Source organism: Echinops telfairi, unplaced genomic scaffold, assembly GCF_000313985.2.
Source record: "Echinops telfairi isolate 266 unplaced genomic scaffold, ASM31398v2 ScPeMD7_19;HRSCAF=73, whole genome shotgun sequence".
NCBI lineage: Eukaryota > Metazoa > Chordata > Mammalia > Afrosoricida > Tenrecidae > Echinops > Echinops telfairi.
This window is the reverse complement of record NW_022103916.1, coordinates 4,275,959-4,297,031: the sequence shown is the minus strand read 5'-3', so window position 1 is coordinate 4,297,031 and position 21,073 is coordinate 4,275,959. Positions and strand designations below refer to the sequence as shown.

Genomic DNA, 21,073 nt, shown 5'->3' with positions numbered 1-21,073 from the left:
CCTCCCCTCGCCGGATATCCAGGATACAGTTGCCACAGATGAAGAGGATGATGAAATAGATGCAGACTAGCATCCCTGGGAAGAAGGGACCACCGTAGGCCATGATGCCATCATACATGACCACGTTCCAGTCTTCACCTGTCAGAATCTGGGAGTGGGATGTCATCATGACGCACTTGAGACCCTCCCAACCACTAACGCACCCAGCCCAAGGTGTTCAGGTCCCACCTGAAAGACAGTGAGGAGGGCCTGGGGGAAGGTGTCAAATGTACTTCGTTTGGTGTGGGTCTGGTCAAAGTTGAACTTGCCCCCAAACAGCTGCATGCCAAGCAGAGAGAAGATGATGATAAAGAGGAAGAGGAGAAGCAGCAGGGAAGCGATGGATTTCATTGAGTTGAGTAGCGATGCCACCAGGTTGCTCAGAGAGGCCCAGTGTCTGCAACAGAGATGAAATGGGTAGAGTTAGTAGCCTGTCCACTGGTGAGGCAGAAATATGAGCGAGGGCTTCAGCTTTGCTCATACTTGGTGTGGGCTGGGCCAAATTGGGGTTCGGTGTCAAGGTCAGAGCAGGGGTGAGGCCAAGGTAAGAAGTGAAGAGAAAGTAGGGTTTAGTGTTAGGGGTGTAGTGAGAGATGAGGTTAGGATGGGTGTAGGTATTAGTGAAATTAGAACTGGATTTAGGTTGGGACTGTGGTTAGGGGGAAAGGTTGTGGTTAGTTGTAGCTGAGTATGGGGTTGTGGTTATGGGTTGTTTTTTTGTGGGTATTGGAAATGAAATTGGGGCAAAGGCTATAGTTGAGGGTTGGGTTGTGGTTGTGCTTGTGGGTTGGGTAGAGATTTGGATAGAGGTTAGGGATGGAAATGAGATTGGTTTAGGGAGGTAGAGTTGGAGACTCATTGTGAAAGGGGTTGAGGTTGGTAATTTGATGTTGGATGTAGGGTGGTGGTTTAGGGATGTAATGTGGTCAGCGACTGAGGATGGGTTTATAGTTGGTGGTTAGAGATGGGGATGGGGATAAAGATATGGCTGGGAGTTAGAAATGAGATTGGGTTTGGGATTGTGTGGTAGGGTTGCAAATGGGTTAGTGGATGACATTATATTTGGGGCATGGGATTGGATTTTGGTTAGAAACAGGTACAGAGTTGAGTTTGGAGAGGGAGTAGAGGACAATGTTAGGTCTGGGTTTGAGGCTGAGTAAGAGGATGGAAAAGAATCAGACATCCCTTCCACCCCCATTGGATTATAATTTCATGAAGGTCAGGAACTTAATGTCTCCTCTGATTTCTAGTGCTTCCCTAAGGCCGGGAAAGGCACGTGGCCTGCAGTGGGTACTCCATGGATATTTGTTAAATGAGTGGTGATGCAGATGGAGTTACCAGCTGGGGTGGGGACTGGTAGGACTATATTTGGGGACCCAATCCTTTCTGCTCCCCCACATACCTGGTGACCTTAAAGATCCTGAGGAGGCGCACACAGCGAAGCACTGAGATGCCCAGGGGTTGCATGGCACCCACCTCCACTAGAGTGGTCTCCAGGATGCCCCCACAGACCACGAAGCAGTCAAAGCGGTTGAAGAAGGAGGAGACGTAGGCAGAGGGACCCAAACCATACAGCTTGAGAAGCATCTCCACCGTGAATAAGCAGAGCAGCACTTTGTTCGCATATTCTGTGGGAGAGGGGCAAGGCTGACTGGGCTGCCAGTGTCTGATGACAGGCTAAGGGCCATCTGGGGGATCTGCAAAAAAACTAGGCTTGGGATGGGGTGGGGTTAGAAATTGGAGCGAGTTTGTAGGTTAGAGTGGGTGAGGTTTTGAGGAACTTGGAGCTGAGGCAAGGGGAAGAGTTGGGGTAGGGGTCAGAGTCAGTTTTCAGATTGGGGTTGAGGATATAGTGACTGACAATAGACACTAACATTTATAAAGTACCCATTTGGGGCTGGGAGATATTCTAAGCACTTTCTCCTTTTACTCATTTACCCTCCCCCCCCCCCACCAACTACCACATGAATACTACTCATATTCTCATTTCCTAGATGGGAAACTTCTGGCGCAGAGGAGTTAACTTGTCCAGACAACTTGGTGCTAAGAGCCCAGACTCTGGAGTCAGGTGGTTTGGGTTCCGATTCTGTCTCTACCACTCAAGTATTGAATCTGGGGATTAGTTGGTTCCTGGGTATTCAGGACTCTCTGCCTTGCCATTTACTTCACTGAAGGTGTGGTGAAGATGAATAAGGTACACAGAGATTTTGACCAGTAAATGCTACATAAATGTAAACTACAAAGTTGCATGGGACCAGCTAAACTTTTCTGCATTTGAGTGGGAAGTCAGTGTCTGTGGGTCGGAGGGGTCATCGAAATCCCGGATTTGAGTTTCTGAGATGACGATAACTGGGAGTGGGGTGAGGGAAGGGACTGGCAGGAGCAGGGGTGGGGCACACCCTGGGTCTGGGTGAGCCACACAGGCTGCCCGTGGTGCTCTGAGGCGATGGTCAGTGTGTTGAGGAAGACCAGTAGCAGCACGGCCCAGTAGCAGGCATTGGATTTCATGGCCCTCCGGCATCGTGCTCGTAGGCCTCGGCTGGCTCGGCAGAGGCGGTAGCTAGGTGGGAGGAATAGAAAGGCCATCAGCGGGGCTCACCTCTTCAAGCCCCACCGGAGGGACTCAGGTGGGGGACTTGACAGTTGTCGGGGGATTGGAGGTGGGGAGGGGGTATCATGAAGTCAAGAAGCCACACAACTTTCCTAACTCACCAGACCTTGGTTTTCATGACCTTGTTTCTGGAAAAGAGAGAGATGGAAGTTGGGAGTCATTCGGGGCAGAGGGGCTAGTCAGTGGCCTGGGCTGGGGGTCATGAGCCAAGGTCTAGGGGTGAGGCTTAAGTAAGGACTGCAGTCAGGGTCTGGATTGGGTTCTGGGCTGGGGTCAAGCTTCAAGAACTGAGGGCCCTCACAGGCATGGTGTACAGCTGGACAGAATCCCCTCCTCCTCGTCTTCATCTCCTGGGGTTTCCACCATTGAACCTGTGTCACTGGCGGGAAGGCTGGCTGTGGGAAGGGCGGGGATAGAGATCAGAACCTGCAGATCCCAGAGTTTAGTCTTTGCCTTCTGCTCTGCCCACCCACCCTAGCCCTGTCTTAGTTGAGCCAGATGCTACCATGGCTGCTGGTGGAGTGTGTGGAGCGGGTGGAGTGACTGAACCAGTGCAGATGTCCAAGTCTCTTATTGGTCAGCTCAGCCAGCTGAGGCCCTGTGGGGGAAATTGGAGAACATGGCTTGGGTTAGGGCCCTGTCTTGGTGTGGGGGCACTTGGAATCTTTCTTCTAGCGCAGTGTGGTGAGGGTATCTGAATCTCTGTCTGGGTTCTCTGTCCTGGGACATAACCGTGGTCCAGGTCTAGGGGCAGGGTCTCAGGAAGTGCCTGGGGGAAGCAGGGAACGGGACAGACGTGGGGGGGGGCAGTCTATGGTGGCCAGGCCAGCCCTCTTTAGCCACAGAACTGGAGCTGCCGCCTATAGAGGGATCCTCGGTGTCTAGCTCCTCAGCCTTGGCGATCCAATCTAGGTAGCCCCGCAGGTCCTCCTCCAACTGCTGCTTCTCCCGAAGCTTCTGGAAGTCCCCTCGTGCTTTTGCTTTTTCCCTCTCTTTGGAGAACTCCCTGAGGGAGGAGAAACGAAGGTTTGGTGAGAGAATTGCCTCTGCTTCCCTGGACTTCACTACTCCAGCCACATTGACCCCCTCAGTGTTCGTTCGTTGAATATGCCAAGCATATTCTAGACTCAGAGACTTTGCACTGGCTGTTCCCTTTGCCTGGAACATTCTTCCCTCAAATACCTGCATGGCTTACTTCCTCACCTCTTTCGCGTTTATATTCAAACACTCCTTTTTCAATGAGGGTGGCTCTGAACTCTTTATTTATTTTTCTTGAAAGTAACAGGTTTATTGAGACATAATTCACATCCCATAAAATTCATGTGTAGCAGTATACAATTCAGTGGTTTTTAGTATATTCGCAGGGTTGTGTATCCATCGCCACTAACTTTAGAATGTTGTCATTATCACCAGTTTTTTCCCTTGAAGTTGATTTTTTTGGTCATCATTTACACTATACACAGCAAATCATATACCAATCCAACACTTTCTACATGTACAATTTAGTGCCAATGATTGTGTTCTTTGAGCTTTGCAACCATTCTCGCCTTCCATTTCTGAGTTATTGCTCCCCCATGAACATAAACTCATTGCTTCCTAAGATCTCGATCTAATCTTTAAGTTGTTATTGTTCGTTTAATCTTATATAGATAGTTCTTTAAAAAGAAAAGTTCCTGAAAGGGATCACAGTAGAAGGTTCTGGAGAGAGTGGGAGGACAATGTGGGAAAAACTCAAGATCTGACTAAAATTACTAGTCAGATAGAGACTAGTGGAACCCCAAGATTATGGCCCCGCGTCATCCTTCAGGTCTGGAAATGAATTCACCTCCATGGCTCAATTTTCAGCCAAACAGCAGGCAGATGCGTAAGGGAACAATAACACTCAAACATATGTTAGATCAAAAGGGCAACATTTACCCAGATATGAAGTTCAAAAGGATTAGGCAATAAGGAGGAGTGGAAATAGGAAGCGCAGGGGAGAAGTGGGATAAATGATGTTACGCTGTGGGGATTGCAATCAATGACATGAAACAAAGTGCGTATGAGTTATGGAATGGAGAACTGCTCTGTAAACCTTTGCTCAATTCACAATAAAAAGCTGAAACAATGGAAAGAAACGGGATAGCAAGAATAATGCTCAAGGCAGATCTCTTTTACTAGTTAAGCGAAACTATTGTTTGGATATAAGATGGCTTATAAGGGTTATAAGATGGTTATAAGGGGATATTTTTGTTTAAGGTTTAAAGATTATCTCAAGGAAAGCATTTTAGAAGTTTACCCTTCATGTCTCCAGAAAGTCTACAGTCCATGAGAATCTGAATTCTGTTCTGTATTTTCCCCTTCTAATATAATCTTTGGTGAAAATGTTCACCAAGGCCAACTGGGCACCATCTAGTTCTGATCTTATGGCAAAGGGGGACATTGGCCATGGAGACAATTAGCAACATAGTCCACGTACTCCTCTTCTTCCCGACTGTACTTCTTCCTCTGTGGTTCCAGGTGGATCGAGACTACTTGTTGTGCCTTTGATGGCTACTAGCAAACTTTTAAGACCCCAAGAACTATGCAAGGAAGTAGGATGTAGAACAGAGGTACTAGACAGAGGCCATTAACTGGGATGTCCCATGAAATCATGACACTAGACGTCCAAATCAAGGAATCGAAACCCATAATTTTTTCAGTTGTGCATAAGTAGTCACATTTTGGGGGTGTCTTTGTTGTAAATACAGCTATCACATAACTTTTGCCAGTTCAACTTTTTAAAGGTGTACAAATTCTTGACAGAAATTGCAGCAATTGCCTGTGCATCATTACCCTGATCTCGCTATTTATAACTACAACATCTGCTCTTATTACTGTTCTTCGTTTTTCCTTCCGTTTCATAGCATAGATTTCGATGTAAAACACTTGAATGCATATATGCTTACTTGTTGCATATATACACTTTTTGTGGTGGTAATTGTCTTTCTCTCCCTACTAGAATAAGGATCTCCAGGCTAGCAGGTATGCTTATTTCTTGTTTTGTTCCTGGTACACAGATGCTCAATAGATATTGATTGACTGAATGGAAGGGCATTTCAGGTGGGTTTTGAATGATGCTTAGAAGTTTGTCATAGGAGTCCTGTTGGGATACATGTTGGGCTGCTAACTTAAAGGTCAGCAGTTCAAAATCACCAGCTTCTCTCTGGGAGAAAGACAAGGCTTTCAACTCCTGTGAAGCGTTATAGTCTCAGAATCCCCCAGGGGGCAGTTCTACCCTGTCTTAGAGGGTCTCTAGGAGTTTGAATCGACTCGACAGCAGTTAGAGTTTGTTTTGTTTTGCTTTGGGAGTTTGCCCGTCACAAACAAGGGTGAGGGGTGGGGAGGAGCTCTGAGGGATGGTCTTGGTCTCTTACCCACTCAAGACACCTAAGACAAGGTTGAGAACGAAGAAGGATCCAAAGATGACTAGGCTCACGAAGTATACCCAGGGCAGCTCATACCCCATGGCATCCTGCATCTGGGGAGAGAAGGGGCGTGCATCACTCAGCGGTATAGACACTCTCTCCTGAGCGCCAGGAGGGAGGGCAGGTATGGTCTCCAGGATGGATTCTTTCCCCACCCCACCCCTGTGTGCTCGCAGTTCAGCTACCCAGTAGAGCACGTCAGTCCAGCCTTCCATGGTGACACACTGGAAGACTGTCAGCATGGCGAAGAAGAAATTGTCGAAGTTGGTGATGCCCCCGTTGGGTCCTGCCCAGCGCCCGCGGCACTCCGTGTGGTTTAGCACGCATACACGCCCGGAGCCTGAGGACGCGCAGGGCGACGGGTCCTCCTCTGCCTCCACGGCTGCAAGGGGACGGAGTTCAAGGTTTCTCTCCAAGCCCAATCCATGGCCCTCCACGCCCTTCTCTATCTAGGGAGTTGGACTCAGTTGCTAGCTTTCCAAGTCAAGGACTTAGCGCTGCCTTTACGGGAACTCTGTGAACACAGACCAAGATTCTCAGCCCAAAGGGAAGCTGTAAGTACCCCCCGTTGAGAGTGGGGAAACGAGCTTCTATATCTTGGGGTAAAAACCCCAAACCGCACTGCTCTTGACTTGATTCTGACCCACTGTGACCCTATAGAGTATACCAGATTGCAAATCTTTACAGGACTTGTCCAGCAGTATCTTGCAGACAGCGTCATCTTCTCTTGCAGAGCAACTGATGGATTTGAACTACTGACCTTGTGATTGGCACTGGATACCTAATCCATGGCACCACCAGGACTCCTAGAATGGATGCTTGTAAGTAATCTTAGGGGCGGAGTCTTGTGAATTTGGAAGGGGGTCTTTAAAAGACAATGTTCTGCTGCTCTGCCTACGTTTTTCAGTGGCGAATCCGTCACACATGGCCTACCTATTCCTTCTTCCTAGTCTATTCTTAGCCCGGAAGCTCTTCTGAAACCTGTCCCCCATGGGTGGCCTGCTGTATTTGAAATACTGGTGGGATAGCTTCCAGCACCACCACAACACGCCAGCCACTGCAGCCTGCCAAACTCAACGAGTGGAGGGAAAAGCGGTGGGTCCAGGGAGCACAAGGACCTTGCTAACTGCAAGGCCATTGGTTGAAACCCACCAGCTCTGTGGGAGGAAGATGAAGTTATCTGCTCCTATAAAGACGGACAGTCTGGGAAATCCGACACAGGGTCACTAGCCGTAATAATTGACTCTCTGGCCGTGGGTGCCAGAGAGAATGGGGTCCAGGCCTGGGGCTGGGGTAAACATGAAGGATCTGGACGCATGACAACAGTCTAGGAGGGTAGGGTCCTGGGCAAGTCTCGGGGCTGCAGTCCAGGACTGAGAGCAGAGGTTTGAGTAGAGGTGTGGGGCTTGGCTACGGGTTAGTGGAGAAGTATGTGGACTTGGGAGGTTTGTCTGGGGGACAGGGTGGAGACTAGGAGCTAGTGGAAAAGGTATAGCCTGTCTTGGGAGGGAGAAGGCTGGCTGACCAGATCCCAGGAAGTAGCAAGTCTTGTGCATGCGTCCGAGAAAGAGCTCCAGTCCGATGATGGCATAAATGATGATGACGAAGAGCACAAGCAGTGCGATGTGCAGCAGAGGCACCAATGCCTTCATGATGGAATTCAGCACGATGTGCAGGCCTGCCAGGGGCGGGGGCAGAGTCGCAGAGTGCTCAGTTCAGTCCTACTTCCACCAACCCACCTCGCACTCTGGGGGCATAGGCCTTACTTGGGACCCCAGACACCAGCCTCAGTGGCCGCAGCACCCGAAATGCCCGCAATGCCTTCACATCAAAGCCCCCAGGCTTCCCTCCAGCATGTGGGGTGTCCCCTGGCCGCCCAGGTCCCTGCTCCAGCAGCACGCTGAACAACCTGATGGGAGGAACACAGGACAAAGCCGCCAGCGACTTCATGAGGGTTGGCGCCGCCAAGTGTGGTCATGCATGCAGGATATTAGCCCTCTCTGCCTGGCCTTCCTCTGGTACCATCCCGTCTACAGAATTCTTAGTGATGCTGATTATCGATTTGATCGTAGGCTAATAGGTGATAAATATAGTTGTAAATTGCTTAAATGTACTATTTCTGAGATTATGTGACTACTAACAACAGATCATTTTGTAAACTCTACATTGAGTTACCACTCAATGTATTATTAATGCTGAGCTGAAGCCTTTACACTTTTTTTCTCCTTCTTTTGCTTTAATTACTACTTAATTCTCAAAAAGCTTATCCATATTGGTTCACAAGTAATAATTACCACAATATTACAGCTAAAACACCAGAACACTTGACAAAGCCAGCGATTATCAAACCCCAGGCAGCTATTTGTAGTGAGTATCTGTAGGCAGGTGTAGACGACACCGCGTGATTGGAAGTATCATTGTTACCGGGCAAGAATGACAGCTCTGAACGAAGTGAATTAAAAAACCCCTCAAAACCAAAATCACTGCCATCGAGTGGATTCTGACATACATTAGGAAGTTAAAAAGCAAATGAACGTGAAGTTTTAGGCTGGTAGACGAGAGGGGATTATCCAACAAGCAAGGTAAGCACAGGCTTGCTTTTGCATATTTACAAATCTGCACTGAACAGCTTCATGTGTGTTTAAATACATGTGAAATTGTTCACTACAGCTTAGTGAGTAAGCACAGGCAAGCTCATGCTTACCTTACTGGGTACTAAGTCCCTGTCAGGGATTATGCATGTAGAAAGCGGCCTTTGATTCTGCTGGAAGGTGCAGCAGGGTTGGGAGAGAAAGAGACCCCAGCTGTAGCTAGAAGCGCAATCACTGATGTGGTGAGAAAATGTTAACATGTTCACTATAGCTTCGTGAAAAAGCAAAAATAAGCTTACACTTCTCTTGTTTATTGGGTAACCCAGTACTGCTTACTGGTATATGGATACATGTAAGCTGAGTTTATGAACAATATTGTGTTGTTATAACTCATTGCCAAACCAAGCTCACTACCATCAAGTCCAGGCTGACTCCTAGTGACCCTATAGGACCGGGTAGAACTGCCCCTGTGAGTTTCTGAGACAATAACTGTTTACAGGAGTAGAAAGCCCAGTCTTTCCCCCTCAGAGCAGCCGGTGGTTTCAAACTGCCGACCTTGTGGATCACAGCCTAACGAGCAACCACTAAGTGACCAGTGCTCCTATAACTAACTACAGGGGTATGTTTAGTTAAAAAAAAGAAGAAGAAATCTCTGCTAAACTGCACACAAAAATGTATAGGCACTGTCACTTGATGTGTCCGGACGCCACCCCCACCACCTAGGAATGCCACTGGGAGAGGCAAAGGTCTGGCCTTGGGCTTAGCGTGCCACCTCTTCTTTCTCCCTGGAAAAGCCAAAGTCCCTTTAGCTGGAAATGTAAATGATGGAAAATTTGTTAATATTCCTGATTCTGGCAGTGGGATAGGGGTAGTTTGAGAAAGTTGCCTCCCTAAGTCCAGGATTCAGAGGGACTGGGATGTTCCCGTATACACATACCCAACAACGACGATAATGAAGTCCAGTAGGTTCCAGCCATTGCGGATGTAGGCACTGGGGTGGAGCACCAGGCCATAAGCCACGATCTTGAGCATGGTCTCCACAGTGAAAATTACTAGGAAAAGATATTCTACCTGCTCCTGGGGGTGAAACAGGGAGTGGGAAGTGAGGCTGGGGAGTTATTTGGTGGGGGTAGGGGGTAGGGAGCGGAAGAGGGAGAGCAATAGAGGGCTAGTCGGGAACAGAATGGGGATGGGTGGGTGTCTCTGTGTGTGGAGTGGTCATTTGGGTCCGAGAGGGACGGGGGCCTGAGTGGAAGGTTTGAGGTAGGCCTCTAATCTGGCTGGGGCAGGTGGGCCTCACCAGGTTGTGGTTGGCAGTGTTGGAGTCATCCTCAGGGAAGGGGATGTAAACCCCCAGAGCCACGCAGTTGGCAAAGATGGTCAGCAGGATGAGGATGTCGAAGGGCCTCAGGTGGACACAGTCAAGGATCCAGACAGAGTGGCCTAGGACTTGCCCCCTCCCTTGGTGCCCTCTCCACCCTGTGCTGACCCTTCAGTCCTAGACGACCCACTCTGGCATTCTCATTGTTGCCCTGATCAAGGCCTTGACTTAACCCTCCTGACAACCTTCTCACTCACAACCATCATGTTGATTTCTACTCATAGCGACCCTATAGGGCAGACCAGAACTGCCCCCATGGGTTTCCAAAACTGTCAATCTTTACAGTCTACGTTACACAAGTAGAAAGCCTCATCTTTCTTCCATGGAGCGAATGGTGGGGGTTTGAACTGCTGCCCAATTTGTAATCCACTCCGCCACCTTGACTGTTGACCATCCGCCCTCCACCACCCCCCTCCATTACTTTGGCCTTTCTAAACTCCTGCTCTTATCCCATTCTTGACCCCTTGATCCCTGGTGACCTTAGTCTTGGGTGACCTTCATCCTGATCCCTGCCCCTGGCCTTCCAGGATGCTTCCATTCCACGATGCTGATGCAGGATTGCCGAAGAGGGTTGGCCAGGGTGAGGCAAAAGAGCGCCCGAGGTGACCTCTGTGCACTGGCCACTGGCACTGTCTTATGCTTGTTGTGCTGGGTCCTACGCCTAGGACTTCCCAGACCCGATGCTCCACAGGTTTCATCATCTTTGATTGGGGGGCCAGGGCACAGCCCCCATTCATGACCAGGCCCTGTCCCATCCACTGGACAGGGCTCTGGAGTGGTGTCTGTGTGGAGAAAATGAGTCAGGAATGGACAGGATGTTGGATGATCATGACTGATGGGAAGATGAGCGTGCAGAATTAGGGGGAGTGGGGAGGCCCTGGGTTATGCCACGGAGCAGGGGTAAAGATGGGTGCTGAGATAGCATGAGAATTTATTTGGGAGTGAGGGTGGGATCAAATTTCCAAGTGAAGGAGTGGTTGTTAGAGTTTAAATTGGCATAGAATGGGATACAGTTCATAGTTGGAGTCAAGTTTAGGATTAGGTTTGAGGGCTGAATTGTAGGTTGTGGGGGAAGTAGAGTGAAATTGAGGCTTGATGTAGAGTCAGGATGGGGACTGAAATTAAGGTGGGCTGAGAATTATGATCAAGGCTGATTAGAATTGAAGACAAATTTTGAGTGAGATTTGAGATTTGTATTAGGGTTTTCAGCTAAAGTTATTGTCAACTCCCACGACCTATTTCAAACACTGAGAGGTGGGAGAGTTGGCCTGAGACTCTTTAAATTCGAGTTTTAAATCTCTAAGTTTGGAGGAAATAACCTGTCTGAGTTAAAACCCTCACACTACTGTTTGGTAGCTGTGTAGGATCTTGGGGAAATGACATAACCTTTCTGTGTGTACTTCAATTTAGCTGTCTGTTTAATGGGGATGAAGCGAGTACCTAGCTCATAGAGTTTTTTAGTGACGTTTCAGTGAGTTTAGAGCAGTCAGAAGAACGTCAGACACATAGTATTATCCCCATTTTGAATATGAGGATGCTGAGTTAAAAAGAGGGTAAATGACTTAGTGAAGTAGCTGAATTGGTAGTCCAGCCCAGGCATTCTGAGTCGAGCCCTTAAGATTTACCACAATATGTGGATTATGTGCCAATAAGCCTGTTTTAATTGTTAAGTATGTGTTTGCTATCGATTAAAAATGGGTCCCTGCTCATTCTAGAAAAGCCAGAGACCCACTCCCTAGTAGCATTGACATTCCAGGATTGGAATTGAGGTTAGGTGATTTTAGAGCTCATAGTAAGATCTGTATCCATATTAGGGTTTGCCCTGTGATTGAGTAGAATTTGTATTAGGGTTAAGAGTTAAGCTTTGGAGTTGGAGGTGGGAGAGCGCTAGGGTAGGGCTCAGGAGGAGGATTGGGGTGGAGCTTCAATTGTGAATTAAGGGTGTGCATGAAGCCTGGACAGCCATGGGGGGCAATGTCTGCGATAGTCTGAACATGAGGGCCCCGGTGGGGAAAGGGCTATGTTTGAGGCTGGCTGGGATGGGATGGGAACAGGGTCATATGATTCTCATTCCTCATTGGCTCTTTGGGGTTGGGTTTCCTGTGCACAAAGGGGAAGGCAGAGAGGGTAGAGAAAAGCCCAGGCTTGTTCCAAGGGTCTGCAGGGGGTGGAAAGCTTTTCTCACCTTTCTGGCCTTCAGATTCCGACATCGTCCTTTGGAGGTTGAAGGGACATCTGCATGTAGCTCGCCTCTCTTCCCCCAGCTTTGGAGGGATTAAGGTCAGAGGGTGGAGCAATAACAGAGGTGGAAGGGAGGGTGCGCAATGGGACAGATGGGACATATGTGGGCCAGATCTTGGCAACAGGAAAGTCCCTGATTAAAATTGTACCAAATGCCAGCAAATTGTACCAAAAACCAAAAATCAGGAAATAAAATAATAAGAAAAAAACTTTCCGATATGAAAATTTGAGGTATGTAGGAAGAAATTAAAATAGGCACGCTCAAAAAAAAAATATGCATGCTCTCCATGGGAAAAGGTATCAGATGTTATCCAGTAATTAAAAGGAACTCGAATAAACAGAGAGAGACAGTAAACTTCTGGGTTGAAATATTTGATGTCATGAAGATGCCAATTCTTCCCCAAGTGTCTAAGAGAGGCGATATGATCCCAATGAAATTTTCAATAGATTTTTCTATGAACTTGTCAAATGGATTCTAAAATGTAAATTTAAGTAGAGAGGACCTAGAAAAGTAAAGATATTTTGAAAACTAAGATGGTAGGATTCGCATATGAGAGATGAGGCTGTCTGCCCCAGCAAAGATAGACAGTCTCAAAACCCTATGGAGCAGTTCTATTCTATCCTACAGGGTCACTATTAGTCTGAATCAACTGTCGTGCTGTGGGTTTTTGGATATTACATATGTGTATAAAGACTCTCGAACTCACTGCTAACGAGTCGATCTGTCTCATAAAGATCCTATAGGACAGGGTGGAACTGTCCCATGAGTTTCTGAGACTGTAACTGTTTACTTAGTAGAAAGCACTGTCTTTCTCCCATGGAGCTGCTGGTAGTTTCGAACTGCAGACCTACGGATCACAGCCTAAAGCATCACTACTACTCCATGTTACATATGTGTATAATATTTTCTTATTCTAGGATGTGTAGAACACATAGTACAACTCTGCTTTAAATTTATGAAGGAGAGTTATTAATAGTCTTATTTTAGGCTCTTCCTCTTACTGTAGCGGCCTGAGGTGACCTGCCAAAATGGTTCGCTACTCACTTGACCCAGAAAACCCTACAAAATCCTGCAAATCAAGGGGGTCAAACCTCCGGGTCCCCTTCAAGAACACCCATGAAACTGCCCAAGCCATCAAAGGCATGCATATCCGGAAAGCCACCAAATACTTGAAAGACATCACTCTGCAGAAGTACTGTGTGCCTTTCCGACGATACAATGGTGGCATTGGTAGGTGTGCCCAGACCACAGTGGGGTTGGACCCAGGGTCGGTGGCCCAAAAGGAGTGCTGAATTTTTGCTTCATCTGCTTAAAAATGCAGAAAGTCATGCTGAACTGAAGGGTTTAGATGTGGATTCTCTGGTCATTGAGCACATCCAGGTGAACAAATCCCCCAAGATGCGCTGCCAGACTTACAGAGCTCATGGTCGGATCAACCCATACATGTGCTCCCCCTGCCACACTGACATGATCCTGACTGAGAAGGAACAGATCGTTCCCAAACCGGAAGAGGAGGTTGCACAGAAGGAAAAGATTTCCCAGAAGAAGCTGACGAAGCAAAAACTCATGGCTCGGGAGTAAATTAAGCTTAAAATAATAAAAGTTAATACACGTTTTTTAAAAAGTCTTATTTTATAGATGATGAAACTAAGACACAGGGAAGTTATGTTACTTTCTTGTGGTTCCACATTTAGTAAGTTGCAGAGCTAAGACTCTAGTCAGAAGAACGAACAAGTCTGTTTTAGAAGAGTTATAGCCAGAATTCTCCTTGGAAGCCAGGATGGCGAGACTTAGCTCACGCACTTTGGACATGTTACCGGGAGGGAGCAGACACTTGGAAAAGGACATCATGCTTGGTAAAGTAGAGGGGTGGTGAAAAAGAGGAAGACTCCTGACAAGATGGATTGAAACAGTGGCTGCAACAAGGTTCAAACGTAAGAACATTGCTAGCATGGCGCAGGACCAGGCAATGTTTCATCCTGAGTGGGAACCAGCCGACCCATTGGCCAGCACCAAACAGAACTTCCGCCTGCAGGAGGGAAAACTACAATTCCCAGCGGCCACTGCGCGCTCAAGCTTGTGGACGCATATATTAGGTATCTGACGCTCACTGTGCGCAGTACTTAGAGAACTACATTTCCCAGCTCTCCTCACGGGGCCTGTGACACTTCATAAAGGGCTGGCGTTGTGGGGGGTCTCAGCAGCGGCGCCCCTAATCCTCGGACCGACCCGGGCCCACGACTAGGACTGACTTCGTCATGGAGGAGGCGGACCGAATTCTCATCCATTCTCTGCGCCAGGCTGGCACGTAAGGACACATCCCCGACTCACCCGGGAAAACCCAGGTCCTGGACTCAAATCCCGTGATCCTGTAGCCTGGGGACATTAAAACCCGGGAGGGCTCCAACTTCCAGGAACTGAACCATGGCCCCTTGCTGCCGTCCTGGGAGGGGAGGAGACGTGGGGAGACAGACTCTCAGGCCTTTCTTCCCTGATTCAAAGTAAACTCAAAGCGAAGGACTCCAACACCATGGAAGCCTCAAGACCTGGGACTTTGAAATCCATTGGCGTCACCCAGTGCAGTAACTGAAGGTGCTCCCCGCGGCGGCGCCCCCCCCCCCCCGTCCAAATACCAGACCACACAGAGTCCTTAGTGATACTTAAACTATCAATTCGTATCATATAATATGTGACATAGTTAGATTACATGGATACTAAGAACCAAATTGGTTTGTCAAATTTTTTACCTTGAATTGCAACATTATTAGTAATGGCTCCTCTTTGACACTTTCTCCTTCAATTGCTACTCACAATGTTGCAGCTAAAACACCAGAAAATTTGACAAAACCAGCTACAATAAAGACCCCAGCAACCAGGGAAACAGCAGCTTGTCACTGCAGCTTCTCCATAGAACTGTGTGATTGGAAGCTCATTGTAACTGGGTAAAAATGATAGGGTTGATGGCACACATTGGAAGGTTAAAAAGTAAATTTGCATGGAGTTTTAGCTTTATATGTATATGGGGGGGGCTTCAAAAAGTTCATGGAAAATTCCATTATCTTTTAATTCCATTTGAAGCCCGTTTGTGTTGATAAATGTAGACTTTTTTGGTTGTTGTTGTTAGAACTAACTACAGGGATATATATATATATTTTTTTTTTTACAGGAATATTTTTATGAAAAATAATTTTGTGTGTGTGTGATCCAAGTGAGTTTATAGAGGATTGAAGCGGCACAAATGCATGGGACCATGGCCCGGCTGCAGTCTGGCCATGCTACACTGTGTGTCCGAGTCGCTGGGAGAGTGAAAAATAATTTCTTATGAAACATTGCACAGACTTTTTATACACAGCCAATTTGGTGTCACCCCTCTGACAGTGTCACTTGGTGTGGTCTGTACCCACCCCACCTCCCCACGAACCCAAGTCTCACCATTCTAACAGCTGGGGACTTCCTGAAACCCTTACATCTGGACATCAAAGCCACCTATACCCTGAGAACCAGTCAACATAGAATCCCAGAATCCTAAACTCTTACAACCCTAACTCTTGGTAATCCTAAAATTCCAGGATACTAATATCCAGGGAGCCCGATTTCTAGATTGCTTGAAATTTGTAGGTCTTCCCCCCCCCCACCTTGTAGGTCTTGATATCCAGAGACTTTGACATCCAGAAACCCTGAAAACTCTAGCCTCTCAAAACTTAATACCTAGACACCCTGATATGCAGGGAAAATGATATCTGGGGCCCTGAAACTCAGAGACCATTCCACCTGGATCCCTTGACCTTTTTCCAATCCCATAAGGGAAATTTGAGATGTTTAAAACTCGAGTGCCCATCCATCCACGGTTTTCCTACATCCAAGTCTTAGGACCTGAGGGCTTTTCTAGTTTATAGCTTTTCAAATGGAAGTCATAGTTACCAGGAGGACCTGCCAGAACTGTGAGCACCCTCACTCTGATATTCAGTCCTCCAGAAGGCAGGATAGCCCAGCGTGACTCAGTTTCCTGACTACTTCTCCAATCAAGTCTGCCCCCTTTTTCTTCAGGGCAGTTCCTCCAGATGTGCAGACCCTTCGAGCCTTCACCACGGAGCTAGTTGTAGAGGCTGTGGTTCGTTGTCTGCGAGTGATCAACCCTGCTGTGGGCTCTGGTCTCAGCCCCCTGCTGCCTCTCGCTATGTCTGCCCGGTTCCGCCTGGCCATGAGCCTGGCCCAGGCCTGCATGGTGAGTGTCCTCCTCCTTCCAGTGCACACATCTTCTTCCTTCCTCTTTCACAAAGTCACCAACTTCTTTTGAAACTCTTGCCTTTCTTTGCTGCTGCCCTCCCTTGTGGCTTAGCACTTACTAGTGGTTGAGGCTGCTGGCTCTATGGTCAAACTGCCTGAATAGTGCAGCCTCTAGCGCCACCACTTGGTAACTGTGGAACCTTAAACCTTTCAGAACCTCAGTTTTCTTAGCTGTGAAATGAATATAACAAAAACAGGGTTGCCATGAGGATTGATTAAATGAGGTGATCCTTGTAAATGGTATGGAAGTGTTCACTGGTATTATGAACATTAACACTACCTATTAATATTCTTGTTTTTTTCTCTGCACTTATTATAGCCTTTATTTCCTTCTCCCTATTTCTCTTTGACCCCACTCAATGGATTTGATCTCCATGTGGAGAATCCTCCCTGCAAGGTGTCCTTTCAGTTCCATCACATCTTCACTTACTAGGACTTGTCCTCTGTCCCAGTTCTGCCAGTTACTCACTGCCACACCCAACACCTGTGGTCTTCATATGAATTGAGCACCTTAGATATCTCAAGTCTTAAGCATCACTTCCTATTATCCTTCTAGCTTTCAAATAGTGTCTGCTGAACAAATATTATTTTAATGAGATTTGTTGACATCCATGCATTCAATTATGACCAGTCATTTATCATTGCCACATTATCCTGTTGTATGACATTCTTGTATTCCCCTCAACCTTTTAGAAAAGTTCCTTTTTTTTTTTGCACTCAGGCAGTCTTTACCTGGATCTTCTGATTTATAACACTTTGCCAGTTGCATTCTCTCTTTTCTCTCGCTCTCTCTCCAGCTGCATGTATACATATGCATTGTGTTGGCTGACCCATTTGAAAGAAAGTTGCAGACATGGCACTTCTAATACTTCAGCACTAATCTCTTAAAACAAAGACGTTCTCTTCTATGACCCCAAGACCATTATCTTATTTAACAAAATGACCATGGATATAATAATTTTTTCTAATTCACAGTCAGAGAACCCTGGTGGCATAGTGGGTCATGCATTTTGCATGCTAACTATAAGGTCTGCAGTTCAAACTCACCAGCTGCTCTGTGGAAGAAAGCAGACACTTTCTATCATAAAGATTCACAGACGTGGAACCCCACAGGGGGGCTTCTCCTCTGCCCTATAGGGTTACTATATATTGGAATTCACTCAATGGCAGTGAGTTTTAAAAATTTGTTTAATTTTTTTTGTTTTGAATCCACAGCCTGTATTAAAATGTCTCCAGTTGTCCTCAAAATAGGCATTATAATATTAAAACCAAAAACCAAACTCATAGCCATTGATTCGATGCTGACTAGCAGCAACCTTATAGGACAGGGTAGAACTGCTCTCTGTGACTTTCTGAGACTGTAAATGTTTGTGGCAGTAGAAAGCCCTCTTTTCTCCCATGGAGCAACTAGTGGTTTTGAACTGTGGACCCTGTGGATTGCAGCCCCATGCACAACTACTATACCACCGAGTTCAGGATCTAGTCAAAGATTATGCGTTGCATTTTATTATCCCACTGCTACCTTCTGCCATGAAGTCAATTTCAACTCAGAGCAACCCAATATAAGATTCCTGAGACTCTCACTTGCTATAGGAGCAGACAGCCGTATTAGGAGCAGCTGGGGGGGATGGAACTACCCAGCCTTGTGGTTGGTATCCCAGTGCCTAGCCTGCATTGTCACCAGGGCCCTTATCCTACCTCTGGTGTCTTTTAATCTAGAACACAGACTTCCAGATTCACTTGGTCTACTGCCCCCTTTTCAGAACAGAATAATTTACCTCTGGCAATGAAAACTTTTGTACTATAGTCCATAATCAAGATTAAAGTGTGGGTATTGGTTTTGCAACCTCCCTGGATCACGCCAGTGTCCCCTAGGGGGCGTAGGGCCCACTTTGGGAAACACTCATCTAGAACATTCTTCTGCATTTTTTGTCTTGCATCACGTTTTTGAAAAGTTCAGGCTAATTGCCTTGTAGAATGTCCCATTATCTGGATTGTCCAAATTTATTCATCTGACCTGTCGTTGATAAGGAGTCCTCGCTATGGAGTGGTTAAGCCTTTGGTTGCTAACCTCAAGTTCTGTGGTTCAAACCCACCAGTTACTACAGGGAAGCGATTTTGGCATTCTGCCCCTGGTAAAACTTACAGCCTTGGAAACCCCTAGGGGGCATTTCGACTCAGTCCTGTAGAATTCGTATGAATTGGAATCGAAACCATTGAGCTTGGTTTTGGGATCTGTTTTTGAGGGATACTTGTTATGTTTAGTTTGTTTTCTTGTTATTTGGTTTCCCTATTATAAACCATGCTGTGACAGACTTTCTGCATGTCCAATTCAGTGACACTGTTGCGTTCTTTGAATTGTACAACCATTCTCACTCTCTTTTTTTTCTGAGCTGTTCCTTCCCCCCTAACATAAGCTCACTGCTCCTAAAGGCTCTTGTCTCATCTTTTTGAGCTGCTGCTGTCAATTTGATCCCAAAGGAGCGCAACAATCAAGGTAGACATTCTTTACTAGATAAACAAAACTATTGTGCATGAGTATTCTAGAATGGGTACCTGGGAGGGAGTTGGACTGCTGTTTTATAATGCGTACGTATCTTCAACTTTATTAGATATAGTAAAATTATCTTCCAAAGCAGATGTACCCATTTGCATTCTTCTGGCCCTGGATGCCACCATACACTTTAATTTTTGCTCATCTAACTGTCTCATTAAGGGACGTCATTGGTTATGTGGTGTCCTACTAATCACAAGGTCAGTGGATGGAACCCATCAGCTGTTCCTAGGGAGAAAGATGAGGCTTTCTGCTCCTATAAAGAACTACAGCCTTGAAAACCCACAGGGGGAGTTCTGTTCTGGCCTTTAGGGTCACTATAAGTCAAATTCAATTAGACAGCAGTGAACGTGGGGTTTAGGTTAGATATGTTCTAAGTATCTGATAATTTTGTTATTATAACTGATACTTATTTTTTTCATGTACGGTTGCATTGGCATGCAGTTGGCTTATACATGTTAGTTGTAGATTCTTTTGAAGTTTGTGAGTGAACAGTTTTATAAAATCTCCATTTAAGTTCAATGTAGCGCTGTCCTGGAAGCACTGGACTGCTAACCACGTTGGTGGTTCAATCGCACTGGTGGCTGCGTGGGAGAAAGATGAGGCTGTCTACTCCTGTAAAGATGTACAGTTTTAGAAACCTTCAATGGGGGTGCTAGAGTGGGAATAGACTCAATGGCAGTGGGCTTGGAGTTTCTTCCTGTCCAGTTCTTTTTTGAAAAATCATTTTATTGGGGCCTCATACAACTCTTATCACAATCCATCCATCCATTGTGTCAAGCACATTTGTACATTTGTTGCCCTCATCATTGTCAAAACATTTGCTTTCTACTTGAGTTCTTGGTATCAGCTTCTCATTTTTCCCCTCTCTCCCCCATCCTCCTTGCCTCCCTCATGAACCCTTGAGAATTTATAAATTATTATTATTTGTCATGTCTTACACTGACCGATGTCTCCCTTCACCCACTTTTCTGTTGTCAGAGGGCAGATATTATTGATCCCGCTTTACAGATAGGACATGGAGGTTCTGAGTGACTAAATAAGTAGCTCAGGGCCTCATAGCCAGTAAGCAGCACAGGTTAGATTTCTAACCCAGATCTTTTTTTACTCCCAAAGTCACAGTCTCTTTAAAAATACTATTTTGAATGGTATTGATTGGTATTTTATTTTGAGTTGATCATATCAGTCAGAAGACAGAACCCACACAGAAATTTTGCCAGGAGACTTTAACATAAAGAATTGAAATGGTTAACAATTGAATGAGTAAAATCAGCCTCTGAGGTGTGACAGAAGTAACACAGTATCTTGAGAAATGTCATTCCCACTCCAAACCATTCACCCCATTCTTCTCTTGACCTGTCTGCTTTTTTACAAAGTTCTTTCTTAAAAAACTTTTATTGACCAAAAATTCACATATCATGCTATTCAGTGGTTTAATCATATTAATGTAAAACCCTTTTGTGTCTTATACACCTTTGCAATGTTTTGTTATATACACACAAGCAAATATAAATATATATTCTTATTTGCCTCCTTTCCTATATAAAAGAGGACATATACCTAGTTCATTATCTTGTTTTCTTTTTCTCCTAACAGTCTACCCTGGAAAAAATTTCATATCAGACAATGAAAATAATATTTTAAAAAATCATTTTATTAGGGGCACATACAACTCTTATCACAATCCATACATACATCAATTGTGTAAAGCACATTTGCATATTCATTGCTCTCATCTTTCTCAAAACATTTGCTCTCCACCTAAGCCTCTGGCATCAGCGCCTCATTTTCCCCCCTCCCTCCCCACTCCCCGCTCCCTCGTGAACCCTTGATCATTTATAAATTATTATTTTGTCATATCTTACACTGTCCGACGTCTCCCTTCCCCCACTTTTCTGTTGTCCGTCCCCCAGGGAGGGGGT

The 21,073-nt window shown here is 46.2% G+C and overlaps 2 protein-coding genes and 1 pseudogene across 2 annotated transcripts in view; 2 read left to right on the top strand and 1 right to left on the bottom strand.

Moving 5' to 3' along the window:
- CACNA1F (calcium voltage-gated channel subunit alpha1 F) overlaps positions 1-12,278 on the bottom strand; it is a 28,877-nt gene extending 16,599 nt beyond the window's left edge. Inside the window, exons 1-16 of the mRNA XM_004713209.1 lie at positions 12,254-12,278; positions 10,601-10,850; positions 9,988-10,093; positions 9,625-9,764; positions 7,863-8,005; positions 7,622-7,774; positions 6,282-6,478; positions 6,046-6,149; positions 3,466-3,656; positions 3,156-3,248; positions 2,952-3,045; positions 2,752-2,778; positions 2,439-2,599; positions 1,442-1,667; positions 229-436; positions 12-148 (exon numbers count right to left, since the gene is read on the bottom strand). Coding sequence (XP_004713266.1) covers positions 12-148; positions 229-436; positions 1,442-1,667; positions 2,439-2,599; positions 2,752-2,778; positions 2,952-3,045; positions 3,156-3,248; positions 3,466-3,656; positions 6,046-6,149; positions 6,282-6,478; positions 7,622-7,774; positions 7,863-8,005; positions 9,625-9,764; positions 9,988-10,093; positions 10,601-10,850; positions 12,254-12,278 — 2,255 coding nt within the window. The remainder of the gene's footprint in view (positions 1-11; positions 149-228; positions 437-1,441; positions 1,668-2,438; positions 2,600-2,751; positions 2,779-2,951; positions 3,046-3,155; positions 3,249-3,465; positions 3,657-6,045; positions 6,150-6,281; positions 6,479-7,621; positions 7,775-7,862; positions 8,006-9,624; positions 9,765-9,987; positions 10,094-10,600; positions 10,851-12,253) is intronic.
- Positions 12,279-13,338: 1,060 nt separating this feature from the next.
- LOC105979579 lies at positions 13,339-13,891 on the top strand (annotated as a pseudogene).
- A 592-nt stretch (positions 13,892-14,483) lies between these two features.
- CCDC22 (coiled-coil domain containing 22) overlaps positions 14,484-21,073 on the top strand; it is a 19,136-nt gene continuing 12,546 nt past the window's right edge. The window contains exons 1-2 of the mRNA XM_004713142.2: positions 14,484-14,618; positions 16,358-16,535. Of these exons, the coding sequence (XP_004713199.1) occupies positions 14,569-14,618; positions 16,358-16,535 (228 nt within the window). The 5' untranslated portion in view covers positions 14,484-14,568. The remainder of the gene's footprint in view (positions 14,619-16,357; positions 16,536-21,073) is intronic.